General features: G+C 41.0%; 1 protein-coding gene across 1 annotated transcript in view; it reads right to left on the bottom strand.

The window, feature by feature from the left end:
- The window catches only part of LOC127429123 (sushi, von Willebrand factor type A, EGF and pentraxin domain-containing protein 1-like), a 162113-nt gene that overhangs the window by 14194 nt on the left and 121314 nt on the right, over window positions 1-26605 (bottom strand). Inside the window, exons 24-45 of the mRNA XM_051677987.1 lie at window positions 25313-25514; window positions 25044-25201; window positions 22945-23143; window positions 21733-21908; window positions 21434-21558; window positions 21056-21179; window positions 20748-20918; window positions 19435-19608; window positions 19094-19213; window positions 17824-18000; window positions 16979-17063; window positions 16657-16848; window positions 16336-16503; window positions 14699-15374; window positions 11842-14561; window positions 10817-11045; window positions 10519-10674; window positions 9656-9719; window positions 9208-9381; window positions 4008-4178; window positions 3211-3405; window positions 2581-2640 (exon numbers count right to left, since the gene is read on the bottom strand). Coding sequence (XP_051533947.1) covers window positions 2581-2640; window positions 3211-3405; window positions 4008-4178; window positions 9208-9381; window positions 9656-9719; window positions 10519-10674; window positions 10817-11045; window positions 11842-14561; window positions 14699-15374; window positions 16336-16503; window positions 16657-16848; window positions 16979-17063; window positions 17824-18000; window positions 19094-19213; window positions 19435-19608; window positions 20748-20918; window positions 21056-21179; window positions 21434-21558; window positions 21733-21908; window positions 22945-23143; window positions 25044-25201; window positions 25313-25514 — 6516 coding nt within the window. The remainder of the gene's footprint in view (window positions 1-2580; window positions 2641-3210; window positions 3406-4007; window positions 4179-9207; window positions 9382-9655; window positions 9720-10518; window positions 10675-10816; window positions 11046-11841; window positions 14562-14698; window positions 15375-16335; window positions 16504-16656; window positions 16849-16978; window positions 17064-17823; window positions 18001-19093; window positions 19214-19434; window positions 19609-20747; window positions 20919-21055; window positions 21180-21433; window positions 21559-21732; window positions 21909-22944; window positions 23144-25043; window positions 25202-25312; window positions 25515-26605) is intronic.

The following is a 26605-nucleotide window of genomic DNA, read 5'->3' as shown; positions in this document are numbered from 1 at the left end:
ATGAAGAACTAAAGAGAGCTTTGTGGGTCTTTCAGGAACTGTTATGAAGTAGTATTGTTGGTTGCTGAATTATAAGAATTTTACAATGGCTAGCATTTCTTTTAAGTGCTAGAAAGCCTAATTAGAGTTGTGAACATACAAGTTCACAACACACACACGAGGCGGTGCACTTGATGTCATATCCTCTCAGATCTGAGACAGTGAGAGATAAGCGGTGTGAAATCTATCTATTAGCACAATCTGAGGGCCAGATTTCAGAAAAGAAAAAAAAAATTGTCCACAGAAAAAGTAATAGATGGAAAAGTACTGTATATATAGATCTGTTTCACTCTAATCATGCAAGCAAGCCACCACAAACATTAAGTAGTACACATATACTTTAGAGCCAGCAAACAAATTACCAAATGGTCAAAATATCACAAATAATGCAACACAGCAGAGGAAAATTTACTGACTGTGAGATAGCGCAGGCTTGCATAATTCTAAATGGTATCATGCAGAAATGATGGGACCAGAGCTAACTGCAGCTGATCAAGCAAAGTTTCTGAACAAACAAACAAACAAACACAGATATTGCTATGGAGCTACCATGCAATAAGAGCAGTAGAGCACACAATCAATGAAATTGATTAGATAGATGTGATATTCACATCCATATACTGTACCTGGCTAACCAAATCTTTATTTTGCTTAAGAATGTATTGCTTTAGATTCACAACACATTTAGGTACAAAACAGATTAAGCAAATTTCAAACCTTACACAACTGTAATCAGCAGCTGTGCTTGGGTGTGATTATGAGAAGTAATAGTGATTAGGAAGAAGCGTCTTAACCCACTAGAACCTGACAAATCTGCAGCTACCCAAATCAGAAGTCTGTTTGTTCTACACTCTGTTGATATGCAAAGTCTAGGGTGTTTTTTGCTGTACAACGTGTTTATATTTAGGACAGAGTGGGCACCAGAAAGGTGCTGATTTGTGTTAAAAATATACTAAAGATCCTAGAGCAATGTTATGCAGGCTATCTGGAGGTCTTGTGCTAGCTTGAATTCAATTTTCAGACAAATATGAGTCTTTCTATTTTGAGTGATTTGAGAGCATTTTCTAATTTCCCACCTTTTAATAAAAATACAAAAATACAATCCCTTTAGCAATATGTTTTAATTTGAAAAATAAGAACAAATGTTTAGATTGAATTGGGCTGCATGTACATTTCCCTCATATATTGTACAACATGTCTGTGGGACATTAAATTAAGTTGCTAATTTTAGACATTTAAAGTGACTGAAAAACACAACCCCAATTCCAAAAAAGTTGGGACATAATGGAAAATGCTAATAAAAACAAAAAGGAGTGATTTGTAAATTTGATTCACCCTATGCCAGGGGTGTTCACGAGTCTTTCACCTTAAGTCCAAGTCAAGTCTGGAGTATTTAACACTGGAGTGAGAGTCAAGTCTCAAGACTTTAGTCACAAGTCCGAGTCGAGTCTCAAATCACTAAACTTTACATCTTTTATCAGCTACACGGGGCCTTTGTTTCTGTATTTTGCACTTCATAATGCACCACATATTCTCAATTGGAGACAGGTCAGGACTGCAGGCAGGTCAGTCTAGCAGCTGCACTCTCTGCTTACACAGCCATGCACTTGTAATACAGGCAGTAGGTGGTTTGGTGTTGTTCAAGACAGTGTTGATGTATGGCTTCTGCTTCGCAAAGTGAAGCCTTAACTTGCATTTGTGGATGCAGCAGCGAATGGTGTTGACTAACAAAGGCTTACAGAAGTATTCACATGCTCATGTCATGATATCCATTACAGACAAATTATGGTAAGACAGTGATGCCCAAGGGATCAGAGATCCCACGCATCCAGAAGTGATTTTCCAGCAAGACAACACCAAACCACATACTGCCAGATTACAAGTGCATGGCCGCGTAAGCAGAGAGTGAGAGTGACAGACTGGCCTGCCTGCAGTCTTGACCTGTCTCCAATTGAGAACTGAGAATGGCAACAGAGGCCCTGTATAGCTGCGCAGCTGAAGACCTGCATAATGGACGAATGGGAGAAAACTCAGATTGCTAAACTTAACAAACTTGTGTCTTCAGTGCCCAAATGTTTAAAAAGTGTTATTAGAAGTAGGGTTGCTCTGATACCAAAATTTTGGCTTTGTTATGATATCAGCCCTGGTACCTCAGTATCGATACTAACTCAATACTTAAGCAACAAATAAAAAAATAAAAATGTTGGTAAAAAATAAAAAAAAAGATGCACAACAGAGCTTTACAGTATTAATGAAAACATTAAATGAACAACTGATTACCTGAGGCAAAAGGCTGTCATGGCTGAATCACAACATGCTGATATTCAGTACACTTGCTTATGTGATATTGCTTACAGATAATAATACTAATAATATAACCATTTAATATTATATTATTGTTACTATGAGTATTGTTGCGACTGCATTTTTTTTTACAGTAGTAATATTTTTCTGTTGTAATGTCTTCAATTTCACGCAATCAGTTGAACAGAGCTCTCATTTCAGCAGGATTTTTATTTTGGAAGATCATTGAAGTTCTACCTCTTCGTGAAGGGTTCGTTATGTCAAGCTTCCTGCGACTCGTGAGCTGAAATCTCCGAGCTGCAATGAAGAAAGAGATAATTTTAGAGTTCACAGCCATTTACACACTCAACACACTGATCTGTGGCTACTACTGGACACACTGCATTAAAATCAAGTATTAGTAGTGTGTTGCATTTGTGTGTGTATTCGTGACTGTATGTGTTGCATTTGTGTGTGTTTGTGTGCGTGCCTGCGTGTGAAGGAGTGCATATGACTGTATATTAATTCATTAAATGACATCCTTCTGCTGTTTAATGATCACACTTGGCCATATAGAGGCTTTTTTATTATTATTTTCAAATGGTCTTTGATTTCATCTCAAAACTTTCACATTATTTTACATTTTGCTAATGGCAGCATACTTTAATCTGGTACTGAAATTAACAAGAAAAAAATTGAGTGCACCTTTAAATTCACAAGCTAAAACACCAAATAATGTGTTGTTGTAGTACTTTCAATAACAGGGCGAATTGAACTGACAAATAACTACTTTATGTTTTTATTAGCATTTTCCAAACTGTCCCAACTTTTTAGGAACTGGGGTTGTACCATAGAGTAAAAGTGGAAAAGATGAAAGTCTGTACTCACTTCCACACACTGCACTGATGGGGGTCCAGGTTTGATCACTTCTGCAAGTTAAGGTGGCGGTACCCTTTGCCTGGTTATCTTTGACTCGTTTACCTTTAGGACACTTGACTGGTACTGACTGGCCTACCAGGAAAACTGTCTGTGTTGTGTTGCTATTGACTCCAGTCCAGCCAGGAGGACGGGGGCATGATTTGGCTGTGAGGAGGAGGATAAGATTTGAGTTGTGCATATTTAAGCTATTTTGTCTCACTATGCATGACTTTGTAGAACAAATGGTTAAGCAGACCTATTATGCATGAATATAGCAGTTCTTAAATATAAGTTTCATTTGCATGTCCCATGATTGAAAACAGTTTAAACTGCATTCTCTCAGTGACAAATGGCTCACAAAAGCCTGACTTTGGTGTGAAAGCTTAATCAAAGAATGTCTTTGAAATGTTTGCAGAGAAAAAAAATTGCATATTTTTAAAGACCGTGAGTGAACACTATGTCAGTGAATCATAAAACAAATACCTATATGAATGAATGAATGAACAATCAAGCAAATGAGTTTATGGGGCAATATCAATGAGCTTTAGAAAAAGCATGCTTTCAAGTTACACAATTAACCCTAACCGAGCTTCATTATGCACTCTTTCACAATTTTTTTTTTATTTATTTATTTTTTTATTACATACATGTTTTCTGTATAATCTGTATATACCGTTTTACAAGATAGGTCAATGAACAAGTCCTTCATCCAGAAAGTCTCTCTTTACAGTTTGTCACAGTAGATGTAATAAAAGTGCTCGACATACGTTTGCAGACAGGGAACGATGAACTCCAGGAGCTGTTTCCTAAACACAAGACGAGAGACTCTCCCAGCAGTGTATAGCCTTTCTCACATTGAAACTCAAGAGCACGCCCGCTGGCCAGGATATGTTCTTGCACCTTTCCATTCAATAAGTCTGTTGGCTTCTCACATCCCCCTGGGTTTGTATGTGCATTTATATATATATAAAAAAATGTATTACAAGCAAGAAAGATGGTAAAATAGAGAAAATGATATTGAATCTAACATATACTGTATTCCTTTGATACATACAGTGCATTCAGAAAGTATTCAGACCCCTTCATTTTTTTCACATTTTGTTATATTGCAGCCTTATGCTAATATGCTTTAAATTATTTTGTCACATCAATCTTCACTCCATACCTCATAATGACAAAGCAAAAACCAGATTTTTGATCACTTTTCAAATTTATTAAAAACAAAAAACTGAAATATCACATTGACATAAGTATTCAGACCCTTTGCTATGACACTTGAAATTTAGCTTCGGTGCATCCCATTTCTCTGGATAATCTTTGAGATGTTTCTACACTTTAGACTTGACATTTTTTAGAATCCTAGCCCACACTCCCTCCTCCAATACCAAATTTAAATCTTTCTCCCATAATCTCTTGAGGGAAGTTGAAGCTCCGTCCCCCAAACTCTAAATTAGCATGGAGTAATACACTGATGCCTCATGACCTTTTCCAAAAGCAGTTATCACCACTTCCAGAGTATCTGCCGCTTTAGGGGGGTGTATGCTACTCCCAAAAATAGTACAAAGCAGGTGGCGCAGTTGTAAATACCTAAAAAAAAATTTGACCTGGGAATCCCAAAATGTTGAACTATTTTTTCAAAGGATCTCAACAATCCACTCTCATATAGGTCACCGAGCGTATTAACCTCCCTCACAATCCACTCTGTCCAACAGAAAGGGGACTTATTAATACATAATTTTGGGTTCAGCCATATGCTCAAAGCAACATTTAAATAAATGTCTGAATTAAACATTCTTGACACTTTTGTCCATACCGCATGCAAATGCGAGATAACGGGGTATATCTTAACTTCTCCGGTTAGTTTGATAGAAAGGCTTTGCAATGGCGAAATAGGGGCAAGAACATCCTGTTCAATACAAAACCAGGGAGGGGCTCTCTCAGGTGGAAGCAACCAATGAGCCAAATATCTGAGACTGAATGCATAATAATAAAACAAAATCTTGGGTAGGCCTAGCCCACCTTTGTCAATCAGCCTATGTAATTTACTGAAGTGTAATCTGGGACGTTTACTATTCCAAATGAAGGACTTCGCTATGCTATCAAATTGTTTGAAATAAGAGAGGGGGATATCTACAGGGAGAGATTGCAGCAGTTAGCTGAATTTTGGAATACAATTCACTTTAATAACATTAACCTTCCCAGTCACAGATAAATGTATTGAAGCCCACCTGCCCACATCACTCGAAAACCTTTTTATTAAGGGGTCAAAATGAACTAACTAAATCACACAAATTTGCTGGGAATTAAATATCCAAATGCTTAATGCCCTGTTTGGGCCACTGGAAGGAGCCCGGCTGAAAAGCTGTTACTGGGCAGTACGCTGTCAGAGCCAAAGCTTCGGATTTAGACCAATTAACTCTGTATCCTGAGAACTTAGAAAAGGAATGAATAATTCTGTGGAGGCAAGGCATATATTTAGTAGGGTCGGAGACAAATAATAAAATATCATCTGCGTAAAGCAAAAGCTTATGCGCCACACCTCCCGCCATCACCCCTGGAAAATCATCCTCCTTTTTTTTATTGCAGCTGCTAATGGTTTCAGGGCAAGACAGAACAATAAGGGGGAAAGTGGGCAATAATAGAGAAAAATAATCTGAAATTAATCCATTTGTTTGAACCGCCACTACCTGGTGTCTATAAATTCACCCAATAAAAGTATTCCCGAACCCATACATTTCCAAAATATTAAAAAGATAATCCCATTCTACCATATCAAACGCTTATTCGGTGTCAAGTGAGATGGCAGCGACCGGAGTCTGATCATTCGCCACTGACCACATGATATTGATGAAATGCCTAATGTTATCAGAAGAGCTATGGCCCCAAATAAACCCCACCTGATCTATATGTATAATGTCATAACTTAATCGGTTAGCAAAATTTTTTGACAATATTTTAACATCTAGCTGGATCAGGGAAATTGGCCGGAAACTATTACACTCGCTTGGATCTTTGTCCTTTTTAAGAATCAGACTGATCCGGGCTTGTGTCATGGTTGGCGGAAGTTTTCCATTCTTTAATGATTCCGTATAAACTTCTAGCAAAAGTGGAGCCAGTTCTGTAGCATAAGATCTAAAAAATTCAGCGGCAAAGCCGTCTGGCCCCGGAGCCTTGCCTGTAGGCAAGGCCTTAATTACACTGCCAAGCTCTCCAAAATTATCTCAGGATCAAGAGAATTGTTATGCTCAGCCGACAGTTTAGGTACTTCTAATGGTTCCACAAAGTTTCTAATATCCTCTTCAGTGATGAAGACATGGAACTATAGAGATCAAGATAGAATTCTTTAAAAGCATTATTAATATCAATGGCCGAGGTAAATATTTCACCACCAGCAGATTTCACTGAGGGAAAGGTAGAAAAAGACTCTGTTTTATATATCTAGCCAGAAATTTCCCAACCATATCCCTGGACTCAAAGTATGACTGTCTTGCCCTGAATAGCCAAAAATCCACCTTTCGTGACAAAATAGTATTATATCTGTATTTCAAAAGGGTCAATTCTCTGAGGCCATTAGTTTTTAATAGTACTTTTAATATTCCCTTCCAACTCCACGAGTTCTTGTGCTTTGGATATTTTGGTGAATGCGGCATACTGTATGATCCGACCCCTAAGAACCGCCTTAAGTGCCTCCCAAGAGGATACTGAGGACCAGTTGGTCTCTGTATAGACATTGATTTCAGCCTTTAACATTTGTTGGAATTCAGGATTTTGCAAAAGGGATACATTAAAGCGCTAACTATATGATTTCCTTTTCTCCATATGTGGCAACACCTCTATACACACCAGAGCGTGATCTGAGACTAAAATGTTTCCAATTGAGCAATCAACAACAGATGAAATGAGGGACTTAGATATAACAATAAAAAAATCTAGAGTATAGTCCCTCCCAGATGGGTTCAAAAGTCTCCAAATATCTGTCAGACCAAGATTTTTACACATCCTGTGAAGCGTCAGTGTTGCTCTAGGGGGCTTGCACACTTTTGCTTCACTATGATCAAGGACTGAGTCCATCAAAAGATTAAAGTCTCATCCCAATATTATATCACGATGGGTGCCAGCGGGTTGCAACATCCCTTCAAGATCTATAAAAAAGCCCTGATCATCAACATTAGGTGCATAAATATTAGCCAAAATAAGACTTTGCCCCTGAATTTCAACATTTTGACATAAAAGAAAAAAATAGACCATGAGTCAAAAACAAGATTATAAAGACCACATTCCAACAATAATGCAACAATCAAAACCCGAACATCCCCCAGAACCAAACAAACAGAAAAAAGAAAAACATGCACATTAACCCTGTGCTATCGTCCATCCCTCCAAACTCAAGCAGTCCATGCACGCCTACGAGAAACCCCGCAACAACTTTGCCATTGGATTGCTCAAGTCTGGTATTTCTATACAAATCTTGTGAGACAGAATTACACAGCAAAAGACAATCTACAAAATAAACTCCAGCCAATAGGTGGAATCAGCACAAAGAGTATGTAGATTCATCCATAAAACTGTCCTGAAGGTGTGACACTTTACAAAACAAACTCCAGCCAATAGGAGGAATCAGCACAAAGAGTATGTAGATTCATCCATAAAACTTTCCTGAAGGTGTGTTACTCTACAAAATAAACTCCAGCCGCTAGGCGGAACCAGCACAAAAAGAACGTGCAGATTCCTCAAACAGTCAAATGAATGTTCAGTGAGCCGGTCCACTCAGCTGCAACGTGAGTACAACAAGATGACTTACTCCATTGACTTTATGAAGGACATCGCTTGCTGTGGGGATGAGAATGTTTTACAGCCATCCTTGGCATCTATTCTCAATTTGGCCGGGAATATCAGTGCAAAAGCGACCTTCCGTTGATGTAAAAGTTTCTTGCATTCCTTGAATCAATCACGTTTCTCTCTTGTCAAATTCACAAAGTCTGGGAACAAGAAAATGCTGTGTTCTTCCAAGAAAGCCTTCATTTACTCCTTGCCTTGTGTAACACAAGATCTTTATCGGATGATCTCCGATCGGAGAGATTTGGCCAGAACTGATCTCACTACATGGATCGCCAGCAGGAACCCTGTGAGCTTGCTCAATTTCCAGCTTATGGCCTGCTATGTTGAGCAGATTCAAAAAGAGCCCATTCAGGAATTTCCTGTCCCTCTGCTCCCTCTGGGATTCCGACGATACGGACGTTATTCCACCGGCTACAGTTTTCCATGTCCTCCAACTTCTCCCAGACACGCTCCAAATCCACCTTGGTCGCTAGCGAATTAGCAGATAATTCCTTCTCCGATGACTCCAGGTAATCGATCCGTTTCTCGACATCCCTCACTCTTGTAACCACATCAGTGAACTTCGCCTCCATGGCAGTGACCGATCTACGTGTCACAGCAAGATCTTCCAAGTCAGCAACGATCTTCGTCAGCACTGCCGACATGTTCAGCATCTCTCACCGCATTTCCCGCACCTCCCCGACTAAGTCGACTCCCAGGCTTGAGGCCTGCTCGGGGGCATCAGCTTGAGCACATAAGTATCTTTTAATGTCTCCAGAGTCCGAGGATTTTGAATTCTTTGACACATTGTCCTCCTAGAACAGTTATGGAACAGAGTGTATCGAATCTCACCAGTTTATATGAAAAGTATTAAAACTAGCAACGTGCACAGAGCTCGCCATTCACACGTCCGATCCTCGCATGGCATCACGTGACTTCCCCCAGTTTTTTGTTTTTAATAAATTTACAAAGTTATAAAAAATCTGGTTTTTGCTTTGTCATTATGGGGTATGGAGTGTAGATTGATGTGAAGGAAAAAAATTAAGCATTTTAGCACAAGGCTGCAACATAACAAAATGTGAAAAAAATTAAGGGGTCTGAATACTTTATGTATATACACAGATACACATAGTGACTGTCCAGTCTTACCTTCACACACTGGAGGCGGTAAGCTCCATGTTCCATCAGCCTGACAAGTGATGTTCTGTGGACCAACCAAACTCAGGCCTGAGTTACACATATAGCTGACAGTACTTTGGTATGTCTCACCACTGGACATAGTAATGACATTGGCCACCACTGGTGGAGGACCACATGACACAGCTAAAAACAAGTGATAAAGGATATGTTTGTTTAATTAGGATTATTTGTGTTTGAAAATGAAAAATAAATAATATATAGGTGCCAATATATTTGAAGTTTAACTATTTGTGTATAAGATATTTAGAGGTATTTCTTTCTTGTGCTTGGGAAGTTCTGTCCTGTTTCTGTCAAAGGCTAATTCTCATCTTTATCTTTCTTTGTTATTCTCCCGTTACCTCGAAAGGTCTGGGGATAATTTTATTTATCATGTAATATTCTACTGAAAAACTCTTACCAACACAAACTGGCTGAATTCCACTCCAGGTTTTATCACACTGACATGTCTGAACAGAGTCTCCCTAAAAGAGGGTGATGAGAAATTAGAAAGGTACAAGGATTTCTCATGGTTCACTAACATTTATCTGATTCACGACTATTGGAATATATTTACCGGTATGTGATTTTGGGATATTGCGACATTAGCTAAAAAAGGGATTACTTCACCCAAGATTAAATATTCTGTCATCATTAATCACTCTTATGTTGTTCCAAACCCGTATGACTTTTGTGTTCCATGAAAAAAACAACTATTCCTTTAAATACATTAATTTCCCTGTTGTATTGGTTGAAAAGCATTTGCCAAGATAATGTAAATAAAGTTAATGTAGCTTTCTTTTTTTTTCTTTTTCCCCTTTTTCTCCCAATTTGGAATGCTCAATTCCCAATGTGCTTTTAAGTCCTCGTGGTCGCGTAGTGATTCGCCTCAGTCCGGGTGGCGGAGGACGAATCCCAGTTGCCTCCGCATCTGAGATCGTCAACTCGCGCATCTTATCACGTGGCTTGTTAAGCGCATTGCCACGGAGACATAGCGTGTGTGGAGGCTTCACGCCATCCACCGCGGCAACCACGCTCAACTCACCATGCGCCCCACCGAGAACAAACCACATTATAGCGATCACGAGGAGGTTACCCCATGTGACTCTACCCTCCCTAGCAACCGGGCCAATTTGGTTGCTTAGGAGACCTGGCTGGAGTCACTCAGCACGCAATGGATTCGAACTCGCGACTCCAGGGGTGGTAGTCAGCATCTTTACCACTGAGCTACCCAGGCCCCCCAATGTAGCTTTCTTAACGTTAAACAAATTAAAAATCATGTACCTGCAGTTCAAATCCTGGCAGACAAGTGTAACTAATAATATCACCATAATTGTAGCTCTTGCCCTCAACCAAGCCATTGAGAATGGGAAGAGGCCTCTCACAAATGACTGGCACACAGGACTTTGAAGAGAAAGGTGGTGACCATTTGCCAGAGAGCTGGATCAAATAAGAGAGAAATAACATTCAGATACATTATTATTCATCAGAATTGTCATCAAACAATATTTGACTTGGTAGATGTAAAGAGCAAATCCACAGCATATAACTAAATATTTTCAATTGTTAGCACTTTACTTACTACACATTCAGATATTTCTGGTCCCTCAAGGAAGAACCCTGGTCTACAGGAGATTATGACTCTGCCCCCTACAGGTGTGAGCTGCTTCCCTGTGACAACTACATGGGTGAGGTTGGCTGGTAGGCTGCAGGGTGAAGGTCGACACCTAACACTGTGTTTTGACCAGGTGCCATCACTTTGACATATAACTGAGTCTGTCTTTGTTGCCAATTCAAACCCCTCTTTACACCTGCATCAGATGGAAACATCTATTAGCTCAAAGTATTTAAAGCTACATATCTCATCTATAGACTATGTCCACATTAATCTGGATAAATTTGTCAATGTATATTTTTCTCTACATTTGGCCTTGTCCACACTGAGATGCCGTTTTTGTCCAGCGAAAACCAAGCTTTTCGATAACGCTCTCACGAGTGGATATATTTGAAAATGTTGTATTAGTGTTGTAGTGTAGACTGGGAAAAAGGAGATATTCGAAAACGGTGACATATTTGTTGTCATGTGACGCAGTCATGTGATCCATTCAACCCAAAACAATCAAGATAGCGGCCCATGTTGTAGCAGCGTTGTTGTGCGCAATGGGTGAAAGGTGCCATGCGTTGTTCCTGGCAGGCTACTCAGCCTTGCAGGCTCCATATGGTTAGGATTAGGGCGGGGTTAGGATATCTGCTGCCTCCCAGTCACAAACTGAGGCACCTGTTTTTTTTACTTTGTTAAAAAGATGTTATGTTAAAGATAAATGTTACTTTGTACAACCTTCACATTGCATTCCATCAAAGGCGACGGGAAGTTTACTCGGAATTGCTGTCTGGCAGCAGAACACAAGAACAATTGTGTTTCAGACCACGCGTCTTACTTTTTTTTCACATGCGCAGTAAGGGGATTTAAGCATTTTCAGACGTTTTAGTGTGGACAAGCAACTTTTGGAAAACGTTTTGAAATGAAAACGCAATTTTCTAATTTATCCAAATGAATGTTTTAGCTTTGATAGGACACTTCAAGGACAAGACAAATTACCACATTACCTGTACTGAGCTTTGCTGCCATAGGTGATAACCATTCCAACAGTCTCTGCATTTGGGATCAAAGGAGGCACGCCACAAGAAACAGGTTCACAGTTCAGATTGGGCTCCCCCCACCTGCCCAACCTTCCACAGGAGAGATGGGGGAAACCTTTCAAATGATAGCCCGGCCTACAGCGGTAGGTGACTGTGTCAATGGAGTAGGCAGCACTACCTTGTAAGACAGCATTAGGCACAGCTGGGGGTGGGCTGGTACATCTCCCTTGGCTGCAGATAGGCACTCCTGGACTCCACAATCCACCCTTGTCACATACTGCCTCTGTAGGGCCAAGAGTTTTGTAGCCTTCGTCACATTGGAACCAGACGCTTGCTCCACAGGTGTGGTCTTTGCCAAAAACAGTGCCATACTTCAGTACCGGGGGACTGCATACACACGGTCGGCATTCAGGAACTTTCCCTAGCCAGATTCCCTCAGCAGCACATCGTAAAACTAAACTGCCAACCACCTCATAGCCTGGGAAGCAAATGTACTCCACAACATCATCAAAATTAAAGCTTGATCCATTCAGGTAACCATGGCTTATGTCCTCAGGTGGATCGCACGTGACTATGTCGCACCGTGGAGGAGGGTCATCCCATAGCCCATCACCTCTGCAAATTAGAGTAGGATTTCCAGTTAAGACGTAACCAATGTCACACTCATACCTAACCATCCCATTGTAACCATAATCTGTGCCTGTTACTCTGCCATTTTCAATTACAGGTGGTTGACCACAGTTGGCTGGAAGGCACTTTGGAGCAGTTTCACTCCAACTGCCATTGGGCAAACAAACACTGGTCGGTGCCCCCTGTAGGATGAAACCGATATTGCAGCTGAACAACAACCTCTTGCCAAATGTGTAATCATCTCCTCTCACCAAAACATCCTTTGAAACAACAGGGCGCCCACAGGAAACTGCTTTACACCATGGAGCTTTGTTGTCCCATTTTCCATCAACTTGGCAAGTTCTCACTTCAACACCCTCAAGAACAAACCCGCTGTGGCACTCATAGTGAATAACTGCCTTGAAGTGAAAGGATTTTCCAATCACCTCACCATTTGCAATGCCTCCGGGATCACCACATGAAATAGGCAAACAGCGAGGAGCTTCAATGGTCCACTGGCGGCCAGAAATGCATTGTCGGACTGGCTGTCCATTGAGTTCGTAACCCTCCTCACAGCTGTACTCTGCAAGGCTGCCGAGTGCACTATTTTTTACTGTTACTGATCCATACTCAGGGCTGGGCGGTGTCTCACATTGTGCAGGAGCACACACAGGGGCTGTTCCATTCCATGTTCCATCTTCCTGACACATCAACATGATGCCACCGTTCATTTCATACCCTACATGGCAGTGATATTGAACCATGGACCCATGTAAAAAGTTATTGTTAATTGGTAACTGTTGGTCTGTAGGTGTCCCGTCTTCAGCTAGGGGGTCTCTGACCTTCAAGTAGTCACCAAAATCGATATGTGGAGGCAGGCCACAGTCAGCAGGAGCACATATGGGCTCAGAGCTTGACCAGCCATGTTCTTCACAAGTGAGATGATTATTACCAAATAGGAAGAAACCTGGGAAGCAGCTATAAAAGATTGTGACCCCAAACTTACAGTCCCGTCCTTCCACAAAGCCATTGGCAATAGGTTTGGGAGAAGAACAGTAGATCTGCACACAGTCAGGAGCCTCCTGGTCCCATTCTCCATTCTCTAGACAGGTAAGTGTTTCTGGGCCTTGTAAGCGGTATCCCCTCTGGCAGGAATACGTAACAGATTGGCTAAACTGGAGCCTTGAGTACTTAACCGAGCCATTGGGAATCTCCTTAGGTGCAGCACACTTAACAGGGTGACATACAGGTACACCTCCTATCCACAACCCGCTTTGACCACAAAGCACAGTATTGTTACCTACTAAGTCATACCCTGCTTTACAGCTATAGATGGCAGTGCTGAGGTACATTAGACCGTGAACATCCACAGTTCCATTTGGTATCTCTTCAGGCTGTTTGCATTCAACAGGAATGCAGTCAGGATAAGGTTTGCTCCAGGTCCCATCTGCCTGGCAGTGGACAGAAGCTTCTTTCTGCAGAGTAAAGCCATCCATGCAAGAGTAGGTCACGACACTCCCAAAGTAGGACAGTGTATCGGATGGGTCACCAAAGGAAACATCAGGAGGAGGTTCACAGAACACTTGTTTGCAAACAGGGAAAGAGTCATTCCACTCTTGTGATGGGGTGCAACGAAGAGTCCGTGCACCCAGAAGAACATAGCCTTCCTCACAAGAAAGCTCCACTGTGCCCGAGTCAGAATCCAATCCATGCAGTACGAGATGATTCTCTTCTAAAGGTGGCTCGGGGCACTGAACTGGAGAACAAAGAGGGGCTGTGCTCTTGTCCCACTTTCCGATCTTTAAACACATCCATACAGAATCTCCAATAAGTTCATATCCTTCTTTACAGACAAATTCCACCTTACTGCCAACCTCAAAGGTGGAGCCATGATAGCGGCCATTTTTGATATTGGGAGGGGGGGGACAGGTGAGGAGGACACAAACAGGAGGGTTTCTGTTTGACCACTGCTTGTCAGCCATACATACACGTTCAGGCTTCCCAGTCAGACGATACCCGTCATTGCACGCGTACGTCACCTTACTGCTGTACACATAGCTGTTGTTTCTCATTTGGCCCTATGGAGAACAAAATTAATGTCAAATATGTGAAATGAATCAGGATTGCTTTGACTCAAAAATGTCCTGAACAACAAGCATATATGCAAGGGTTGTTTATTACATTGATAGTCTGTCTAAGTCTGCATTCTATTTACCTGTAAGAATCCATTAGCCAAGTGAGGTGGCTTGGGGCAGGAAACAGGCTGGCATGTGGGCAAGACACCGCCCCACTCACCGTTGGCTTTACAAATCCTCCTCTTCTCTCCTCGAATGAAATACCCTTTATCACAGCTGTATGCAATCACAGCTCCAAAACTATAATTGCTCCCACTTACATAACCCTTCCCTATACTCTCTGGCTTTGAGCATCTTACAGGCATACAGCCAATATCCAAAGGTGAAGGTGTCCACTCCCCTCCTATCAGGCACTTCAGTGTTCCTGTTGCATTGAGAACAAAGCCCTCCTCACACTTGTAGCTGACCTCTGTGTTGCTCGCATACTTTGGTTTGTTGATGGAATCCAGAATGGCGTGAGGTAAATCTGGGGGACGCTGGCAGAAGTTGGCAATACAGTGAGGAATACCAAAGCTTTCTGGGGGTGCCCAAATACCTTGGGCATTGCAGAAAAGTTTTGTATTGTTATCAGCAGTGTAGCCATCAATACAGAAGTAGTTAGCCATGTCGCCAAACAGCTGGTGTCCAATATCAGGTAGGTAGGCATGGTCAACTGGGGGTGGTGGCCCACAAGACCGAGGAACACACTGGGCAGAATGCTGAGTCCAGTTACCACTTGGGAGGCATTCCTTAGTTTCTACACCAAGCAGGATGTAACTACAATAAGACATACAGAATTGAAGTATTTCTTGAGCAGTGGGCTAAAACTATTATTTCTCTGATTTAGAAACAACAATGATGGGTCCTAAAAATCCACTATTATAGGAATAAATAAATAAATGGATTACAGCAGTCAGAACATCAGAGGTCAGATGTCAAATTTACTTCTATTTCCTCAGCAGCTGTATTTGTAACCCCACTGCAGCAGTGTTGCAGTAATGCCAGGGTAATATAACAAAAAAATAATGGTACATTTTAAATAAAAAATTTAAAAACTTTTTTTAGATTTATGCTGCTAAATTTAGGCAGAAATGTATCATCCCAGTCTGTGAAAAGGGTCTATTAAACTAGAAGGCAGTTTCCAAAATGTTTAATGAACAACAAACCACTACTCCAGTAACTAATAAAGATGTTGTATAGGCCATTAAAATAAGTTCTTTAGTGTTCTTTAGAGTTTAATCTGATCAAGAACATTGTCACAGGGGGGCCTGGGTAGCTCAGTGGTAAAAGACGCTGGCTACCACCCCTGGAGCTCGCCAGTTCGAATCCCAGGGTGTGCTGAGTGACTCCAGCCAGGTCTCCTAAGCAACCAAATTGGCCCGGTTGCTAGGGAGTGTAGAGTCACATGGGGTAACCTCCTTGTGGTCGCTATAATGTGGTTCGTTCTCGGTGGGGCGTGTGGTGAGTTGAGCGTGGATGCCGCAGTGGATGGCGTGAAGCCTCCACACGCGCTATGTCTCCGTGGCAACGCGCTCAACAAGCCACGTGATAAGATGTGCGGGTTGATGGTCTCAGACGCGGAGGCAAATGGGATTTATCCTCCACCACCTGGATCGAGGCGAATCACTACGCGACCACGAGGACTTAAAAGCGCACTGGGAATTGGGCATTCCAAATTGGGTGAAAAAAAAAAAAGAACATTGTCACAAATGATACATACTGTATATGAAAAATTTACCCCTCTTTGCAAATATAGTAGACTCGACTACCCAGTGTGAAGTTGTCACCCTTAATTACAGCACCCGTCAAAGGAGGAGGTTTGCCACAGTCCACTCTGACACAGATAGGTGGAGGAGATGCCCACTCTCCTGATGCCTCACACTGCAGCTCCATGGCACCCTGCAATCTTTACAGCAAACTAGCAGTGTCAACACATTTACTAACATCCATATTTTACAACCACCCTAGCTGTAGGAACCTACAAGATATTGTCATACAAAAATGTTAATCTACAGTCAATGCCACTATTTTCATAGTGATGCAAAGATTTAAACTTTACCTGTATCCTTTCATGCAGGTGTATGTTAGGGTGGAAAGGTAGACTTTTCTGTTGAGGGTATACTCGGCATAATCTACTGCTGGGGGCTCACCGCAGGTTACAGGCTGACAAACAGGGGGCTCTCTGCTCCACTTCAAATTAGATTGACAGTGGCTTTCAATTGGCTCCTGGGGGACATAGCCCTTCTCACAGCTGCAGCAGACCAGAAAATGCAAAGATCATCAAAAAACTCAGTCCTTCTTACTGTATATTTAAACAGGCCTCTAAAGATTAGCTACAATACCTCAGAAACCAATTCTACATCTAACACTGACAGCGATACCTGAAAGTCACCTTGCTTCCGTATGTTAAGTTTGTCCCTTTCAGTATTCCGTATTCTGGGAGAGTTGGGTGAGCACAGGAAAGGGCTATGAGGGCAGAGTTTAAAAGGAAAATCATTAGAACAAACTAGCAGATTATATTATGTGCTCTCAGTGAACAACATTAATTGAACTTCAGATATTGTCTTCATCACATTAAATTCTGTTATGTTAGAGAAAGGTTTATAGAGTGTACCCATAATGTGTCAGAATGGATGTAACCAGGCATAACAGCCTCAAGGAGCTGGCCAGGGTTCTGGATAACACTCAGACAATACTACAATATTGAATTGTTCCAGCGACAAGGACGGAATAAAGATAAACAGTTGTTTATCAGGTCAGGTAAACAATATATATTCCTATATATAGGAGTCATATATTTTCATGTCTCCATCAGGCAAATTATTCAGCCCAATCCCATGAGAGAGCACCGAGGCTTGGTTGCAGAACCACACATACATCTAGATTTAAGTTAGAGGCCAAAACCATTTGGATTCCAATACCTTTTATTATTTTGTTGATTTTTAGATAAATTAATAGATTCTGGATTAATTTTGTGTGTTAGCCTTTCTTCATGTGTTCCTGTATTTATTATGTAGTCAACCTGTGGCACTAATAAACAGTATCTCATTATAATTCAGATTTGTTGATACAACTGATACAGAATAATTTTTATCAAAAAGAGGCTACAAAAATATTTTAATCTGATCCACAGTAAACTTTTCTTGCAACACACAAAAACAAAATATCTGATTGCTTTTCAATAAACTGCATGTATAATGCTGTCATATCTGATATATGTGTTTACCTCTGCAGTATGGGACTGCTCCCTCCCAAATTCCTTCCTCTGAGCAGGAAATATGGGATGATCCAATCAGCTCATAGCCCTCTGTACAGGAAAACACCACATCATTGCCCATTGTGAAGTTACTGCCCTCACGGTGCCCAAACTCAGGAACACCTGGATCTTTACATTTCGCTGGCTCTAGTGAGAGATAAAAAAATACAAAAATTAATGTCTTCCATTCAATTTACTTATTTACTGTGCATTCAGTAATTTTTCCTAATTAATTTTAACCTTAAATATATGAATAGCACTTCTGAAAAATATGACTAATTATATATGTATATACACCGATCAGCCACAACATTAAAACCACCTGCCTAATAATGTGTAGGTCCCTCTCGTGCCACCAAAACAGCACCAACCCGCATCTCAAAATAGCATTCTGAGATGATATTCTTCTCACCACAATTGTACAGAGCGGTTATCTGAGTTACCGTAGACTTTGTCAGTTCTAACCAGTCTGGCCATTCTCTGTTGACCTCTCTCATCAACAAGGCATTTCTGTACTCAAACCAGCCCATCTGGCACCAACAATCATGCCACGGTCCAAATCACTGAGCTCAAATTTTTTCCCCATTCTAATGGTTTATGTGAACATTAACTGAAGCTCCTGACCCGTATCTGCCTGATTTTATGCACTGCACTGCTGCCACACGATTGGCTGATTAGATAATCGCATGGATGATTGTTGATGCCAGACGGGCTGGTTTGAGTATTTCTGTAGCTGCTGATCTCCTGGGATTTTCATGCACAACAGTCTCTAGAATTTACTCAGAATGGTGCCAAAAACTGAAAACATCCAGTGAGCGACAGTTCTGTGGACGGAAACGCCTTATTGATGAGAGAGGTCAACAGAGAATGGCCAGACTGGTTTAAACTCACAAAGTCTACAGTAACCCAGATAACCGCTCTGTACAATTGTGGTGAGAAGAATATCATCTCAGAATGCTGTTCTGAGATGGGGGTTGGTGCTGTTTTGGCTGCACAAGGGGGATCTACACAATATTAGGCAGGTGGTTTTAATGTTGTGGCTGATCGGTGTGTATAAATACAGTATATCACCCAGAATTTCAATATTAATCTTTTTTAAAAATACAAATGTTTAAAACTATGATAATCTAAATAAAGAGTGAAATAAACACAACATTGCTGTATTTACTGTGTAAAAATTATGTTTGATAAATATTTTACAAAATTACAGCTGTACCACAGTTGTGGTGTCATTGTTTACCTGTGCAATTCCTTCCATCTCCACTGTATGGGGGTATGCAGGTACATATATGAGAGCCATCGGTGTTCTTGCAACTAGCATGTTCATCGCATTCAGACCCCAGAGCACATTCATCCACATCTGTAATATGAGAACAAACCAACACACACACGCACGCACACACACAGACACGCACACGCGTATAAAAGGCATACAAAGTGTAAATGATAAAGAAGAAAATAGAATGTAAAAAGATATTCCAGGCTCTAGGTGCACCTGTGTATTGTGGTGTTTAATATAGACCTATTGTAGGCATATTGACTATTCAGTGCTTCACTCTGGATTTGCCGTGTATCTCCTACCCAGACATGCAGGTGGGTTGCCGATCCATTTGCCATTGTTTGCACACAGTATCTTGCTCTTCCCGAGCAGGTAGAAGCCTGGTTTACATTGATACACCACTGAGCTCCCAGCATAGAAATCCTCTCCATGATATTGGCCATGCTCCAGGTCAGGAGGAGGACCACATTCAACACCTACAGAGAAAAGACATTGACCAGTTACTGGGTAGTGGGTAACATTAATGTAGGGTGACCATACGTCCTTTTTTTCCCAGACATGTCCTTTTTTCAGACCTTAAAAAAGCGTCCAGCCGGGATTTCTAAATTTGCGAAAATGTCCGGGATTCGGCTTTAGTTGCATTATGATGTGCATCTGGTCTAATACTTCATTGTGTGTGCGCGCATATTTGCATTGCTTTAACCCCTCTTTATAAGTCCCGACACCAATTGGTCGATTATAAGAGGCTTGCAGCAAGTATTGGCCAAATTCCTGCCTGTCAATCTCTCCGTGAACGCACAAAGCGCTGTTGTATTTGGCCTCAAACAGTTGCTTGACAGTAGCAGCAAATGACAGCTGAGTGGAAACAATGCCCAAACGAAAGTGCAAATTTACAGAAGATTTGCACAAAAAATTCCCATGCTTTTGTCCAGGTCGAGATCCATGGGAAGCAGAATGTATGACATGAAAAGCTGGCACTTATGTGTCAGTTGCTAATAAAGGTGCAAGTGATTTAGAAGCACACATTAGCTCTGTGAAGCATAAAGGGTCAGCAAAAGGTGAAAGTTCATCAGGTAAATTAATGGACTACTTTTTGCGACCAGGTAAAATTATCATCACATTGCTTCATTTTCCATGGCCATTCAAAATAATAGTAATAGTAAATGAAGGTACACTCATGGCATCAAATATTTTATTTTAGTACATGGACATTCAAAAGAATGTTGGACATTTGTATTTATTTATATATATTTATGTTATGCTAATAGAGTGTCTTTTTCACTGTATTAAAGTTTGCATTCATTGTAACACTGTTTTGAACCCTATTATTCCTCCCCCCGCCAACAAAAGAAAAAAAAGAGTTTTCCTCTTTTTGGAAAACCAGAATATGGTTACCCTAATAAGTGAGCAAGTATGTAAATGCAGTGTATTTTTTTGTGGGGGCATAAATGTGTATATTGTGTTGCAACATGTGTTGTTCAGTGCTTGAAAATAAGGTGAAGTGAGTTATTTACAAATGCAGCTGAGATCCTTTCGAAAATGTGTTTGTGTTTTCATGACCAGCGCATGCGTTTGTGTGTCCTCTGGTGTGTATTTTTGCTTTCACATCACTCACGTTCACAAACTGGCTCTGCATGGCTCCACTGTCCTCTGTTTAAGCACTGCTGCACTGGTTCCCCAACCAGATAAAAGCCAGGACTGCAAGAGAAATGCACCTTAGAGCCTGGGCTCACTGCTGTACTGGAAGAGCGTAGTTGAGGAACAGAAGCCTCCAGCAGAGGGCAGTCTAACAAAGACCAAAACAATGGTAAAAAAATATCACACTTTGGTGTTAATAATATCAACTATAAAAAATATTGTTCATTTTGAACCACATAAACATTTATGAATGCAAACGTCACAAAGGCATATGATCATTCTTACCAGCACAGAATATGCTTTTGCTGCTGGTCTTTACTCTTCCTGTGACCCCTCCCAAGAAGTCAGGCCAAGCAAACACGTTCCCTTTCTTCAGGTCACGTGGACATCTGCTGGCCAGAGACCTGATCTGAGAACAGTGGAAATGGAAGAGTTAGTAAGCAGGTTAGAATAACTCTGTATTTAGTTGCTGGTCTCACAACAGATCAGAGAGATATTTAGCATTATACATTATACATTAATTATGTTTTTTTTTCTTATGGGACTCATTTACATTTCATCATTAGCAGATGCTTTTATCCACTTTTCAAAAATAAAAAAACTCTTGTTGTTGTACATTATACACAGATTCTACACTTTGCTCTTGAAGTGGTTGAGAATTACCTGATGTGGAGTTAAAACATAGTTCCATACATTGAGCTGGCTAAGAGTGCCCACAAAAGACTCCACAGGGTTGAAGCCATCTCCTCTCTGGTCCTGATCCTGTCCCAGTACCAGCGCACCCCCTCCTGTTCAAAGTATAGAAGTAATATTTCAGCTTTATTTTATTTTTTACACACATCTTTTCTTTGAAGCACTATAGTTATAACAATGCAATGAAAGTGCCTTTCTAGACATTGATGGCAAAAAGACACCAATGTCATGTGCACTGGTACAGTATTTAAATTCTTTTGCTGGTCAACCTGGTATAGTTGTGCCAATGGATAATCCTTTCCCTCCATCTGAAGAGCTCCCGTCAATATAAACCCTCCAATCTCCATCCTTGCTGCGCCATGACACACCGATGTGGTGCCAGAGGCCATCATTTACAGCTGGACAGTCAGTGATCCGCTCTTTTCCATTTACATACAGCACCCATCTGAACATAGATGGAAACAATAGGGAGAAGAGAGAGAGAGGAGAGTGTGAGAGAAACAGAGAGGGTAAAACAAGGGTAAAATACATGTATATATATATATATATATGTAAGGTTTAAGTAAACTAGAAATGTTTAATAGTTTATATCATATCAAAAAGTAGCAGAGAAGCACATTTAAAGGAATGTTCCTTGATTAATCAATTAGCACAGAATTATTTCAGTTTATCGTTAAAACTAAATCACACAATAAGGCACTTACAATAGAAGTCTATGGGTCAAGGCATTTTAACAGAATGAATGTGACAAAATACTGCTTTGAAAGTATAGCCTTCAACATTATACATGTTAACATGAAACATTGTGTGGAAAAAAAATAGCTGTTTATGTCTGTCCACTGAAATTATGGCAGTAATGAATAACCAGAAGTACATATATCTAGATTCTAGAACAATAGTTCTACCACTTAAAGAACAATTTAGATACTTTTTCAGCTCAAATACCAAACATTCCCTAGCAAAAATATTTTCTTTGCAAAAAAGAGAGTCTACATGTGGTAAATTTGCAGCAAAGCTTTAGCAACAATGGACAATTTAGCATTATTAGCAAATACTTCTATGGCAAACCTTTGGCAACAAAGAGTTTGGCACAAATCTCATTTGCATGTGAAAACAATGAGCGTCAAATTTGCTGCATGTTTGCCCCAGGGGTTTGACACTAGATTGTTTAAGAGATTTGTATGGAAGAATTCATGTAAGTGCTTTATCAAAAATATGAGCATCAACTTTTATGCTTATAAACCCTTTAGGTGGCCTTCTCCACAGACTTCCATTGTAAGCGTATTACAGTAAAAGTATTTTTTGTTTGTTTTTACAAACAGAGGGACGAGTCGAAATTGTTTTCTTTGATAATGAATGCAGAAAGTCACAGATGCTGTCAATAGAGTCTAACTCATACCGAACCTGGATCATTTGCATAAGTAAAAATTAATATACTTCTCTTATAATATTCAGCAAACTAAGATCAAGACAGTTCTCACCCATTATAGTCTATGAGCAGAAATGCATTGTCACTTCCTTCAACAGCATAAGAGATGGGAGTTCCGTAGTTAACAATGTCTGATGACCTCATCCAAAATGTACATGTGATCTGTGTAAGTGGCGGCATGTGACCATCCATCATTACATAACCATGGATACCAGAAACTTCAAACAACACATCAAACGATGAGGGCATTTCTGTGTTTGAAAAAGTAAAAAAAAAAAAAAAAAAAAAAAGAGTACAAAAGCACAGAGAAGAAAACAGATGATGTGTGATTTTCAACTATAAAACAAAAAGATGAACACACATAATGGATAATTTTAAAGTTGAAATGTGTAATATTTTCGTTGTTTATTTATTTATTTATTTTATCCCCTTTTCTCCCAATTTGGAATGCCCAATTTCCATTACTTAGTAGGTCCTCGTGGTGGCGCGGTTACTTACCTCAATCTGGGCGGTGGAGGACAAGTCTCAGTTGCCTCTGCTTCTGAGACAGTCAATCCGTGCATCTTATCACATGGCTCGTTGTGCATGACACCGCAGAGACTCCGCGTGTGGAGGCTCATGCAACTCTCCGCGATCGACGCACAACTTACCACATGCCCCATTGAGAGCGAGAACCCCTAATCGCGAGCTCGAGGAGGTTACCCCATGTGACTCTACCCTCCCTAGCAACCGGGCCAATTTGGTTGCTTAGGAGTCCTGGCTAGAGTCACTCAGCACACCCTGGATCCGAACATGCAACTCCAGGGGTTGTAGTCAGCGTCAATACTCGGTTCGCTCTCGGTGGGGCGCGTGGTGAGTTGTGCGTAGATGTCTCAACAAGCCACGTGATAAGATGCGCGGATTGACGGTCTCAGATGCGGAGGCAACTGAGATTCGTCCTCCGCCACCCGGATTGAGGCGAGTCACTACGCCAGCACGAGGAATTCCAAATTGGGGAAAAAAAGGGGATAAAAAAAATAAAATAATAAAAAAAAATGCAAGTGGATGATGATCCGATTTTTGAAGCTCCAAAAATCACAGACAGTCAGCATAATCATCATCAATACGACACCAGCGGTTAAATTAATGTCTTCTAAAGCGATACAATCGCTTTTGGTGCGAAAAAAGGACTGATTTTCACTTCAAGCAAATTGGTAAGTGCTTTTTGCATTGTTATAGCAACATCAGGAGTTTTCTAAGTGTAAATTAGGCTGCTTGAGCATTCAGTGTCGGATCAAGTTTTGAAAAGTAACCGTGTACCCTGACGAAGCAAAATTTAAATCACAAATATTATTAGAGATAATTTTTCTTTATATTAGACCTCCTTGGTTTTGGCTTTCGTGCATGGACGTGTTTTTAAAATGTCAATTGGTATTATTAGTTTACTGCCATGTAATGTATGATAGGCATACGGTGTCTTATTCATTGTGAAACTGTGTTTTCTTAATGGCATGAATCGCATTGAAGGCCTAGACTTAAAATGCATGGGCCGCGGCTGGATTTAGAGTTAGAAAAGTACTTCAATATTTATCCTTTTCGCACCAAATGCGATCGTGTCACTTTATAAGACATTAATTTAACAGCTGGAATCGTATGGATGAGGTTTATGCTGACTGTCTGTGATTTTTGGAGCTTCAAAAATTGGATCACCATCCACTTGCATTTAAAAGACCTACTGAGCTGAGATATTTTCCTAATTTTCTTCAGATGTGTTCTGGTGAAGAAAGAAAGTCATCCACACCTGGGATATTATGAGGGTGAGTAAATAATAACATTTTTGGGTGAACTATCCCTTTAATCAATGGCTTGAGTTTGGGGTGGGACAATCTGTTTTGTTCGGCCAATGGAAGACAAGAGGAGTCTTCAACAACCTGTTTGAAAATCTTTATTTATTCAGTTCCGTTTGATGATGTTAGAGGTCTGCAAATTGAAAACTGCAGCTTTAAATGCAGTTGGCAATTTTCCAAACTCTTTTAGGAACACATTTATTTCATTTAAAGCGATGACCAGACTATCTTTAATATGCTTCTCTCCATGATTATTATGATTTCCTATAATGAAAACACCTTTTTTGTCTCCTTCTCTCTCAATCTGCTGCTATGCCATCTATACCTGTCTCACACCTGGTTCCATTGAACCCAGGAGCGCATCGGCAGATGAAAGTGGCCACTCCGTCCACACAGGTCGCACCATTCAAACACAAATTGGGTTCGCAGTCGTCTATATCCAACTGACACAGCATGCCTCTGTATCCATTCACACATTCACACCTGATGGCAAACGTGAGAAAGTATATCTGTAACCTAATACTTCAATAAAAAAAATTTATTTAAAAAAAACTCAATGCATTAAAAAATTTATGCAAAGGCCTCCACGCTAACCTGAAATTATTGACAGCATCAACACACGTTCCTCCGTTCAGACAGGGGGCGCTGTAGCAATCATTGACATCAACCTCACAACTGTCTCCAGTGAAGCCCTGAGGACATGAGCAGAAATACCCACCCTCCAAATCTTTACAAACACCTTCGTTCTGGCATGGGTTGGAAGCGCACTCATTTATTTCCAACTCACAGCGTGAACCTAGACGTAAATGAAAAAAACGACATTAGTTGTGATGCTCAGCATATACATCGATCAGCCACAACATTAAAACCACCTGCCTAATATTGTGTAGGTCCCCCTCGTGCCGTCAAATCAGTGCCATCACACATCACAATTCTTCTCAGACGGACTGGTTTGAGTATTTCTGCTACTGCTGATCTCCTGGGATTTTCACACACAACAGTCTCTAGAATTTACTCTGAATGGTGCCAAAAACATAAAACATCCAGTGAGCGGCAGTTCTGTGGACGGAAATGCCTTGTTGATGAGAGAGGTCAACAGAGAATGGCCAGATTCAAACTGACAAAGTCTGGTAACTCAGATAACCGCTCTGTACAATTGTGGTGAGAAGAATAGCATCTGAGAATGGTATTCTGAGATGCGGGTTGGCGCTGGTTTGGCGGCACGAGGGGGACCTATACAATATTAGGCAGGTGATTTTAATGTTGTGGCTGATCGGTGTAGTATCAGTGCTCATAATGGCCAAAATGAAAAGCTATGTAGCTACGTGATATCGTCATGGTTACTTGCGTAACCTCCGTTCCCTGATGGAGGGAACGAGACGTTGTGTCGATGTAGAGCCCGAGACACCTCTGGTCTTTGATAAAAGGTCAATGAAAATTGCCGAGTGGTATTTATAAAAGGAGCTGGTATGCAACCACTCATTCAGATTTTATGCTGAGGAGCTGAGACAAGGTCCGGCCATTTCAGCGGGTAGTTCAGTGTTGTGGCAGGAGGGACACAACGTCTCGTTCCCTCCATCAGGGAATGGAGATTACGCAAGTACCCATGACGTTGTGTCGATGTAGTGACACTAGGGGTCCCTATACGAAACACCACAACTGGCTGAACTGTGTTATGTGAACTGGCGGTGTGTGGTGGGCAGACCACTGTGTGCCTCGTAGCCAGCACACCAGGTCGACACGTAACCTCCCCCAACATAGTTATGAGTGTCGAACGGCCCTTTGGGGACAAGTCGACTACCCAAAAGGCTAACCCAGTCGTGGCCTCTTTTCCCCTTCTCTTTTTCCACTCCCTAAAAAAGAAGGGGGATTATCCGACTGGGCCAC

This window comes from Myxocyprinus asiaticus, chromosome 1 (genome assembly GCF_019703515.2).
Source record: "Myxocyprinus asiaticus isolate MX2 ecotype Aquarium Trade chromosome 1, UBuf_Myxa_2, whole genome shotgun sequence".
NCBI lineage: Eukaryota > Metazoa > Chordata > Actinopteri > Cypriniformes > Catostomidae > Myxocyprinus > Myxocyprinus asiaticus.
Note: the sequence above shows the minus strand (reverse complement) of the source record. Positions and strands in the feature narration are given on the sequence as shown.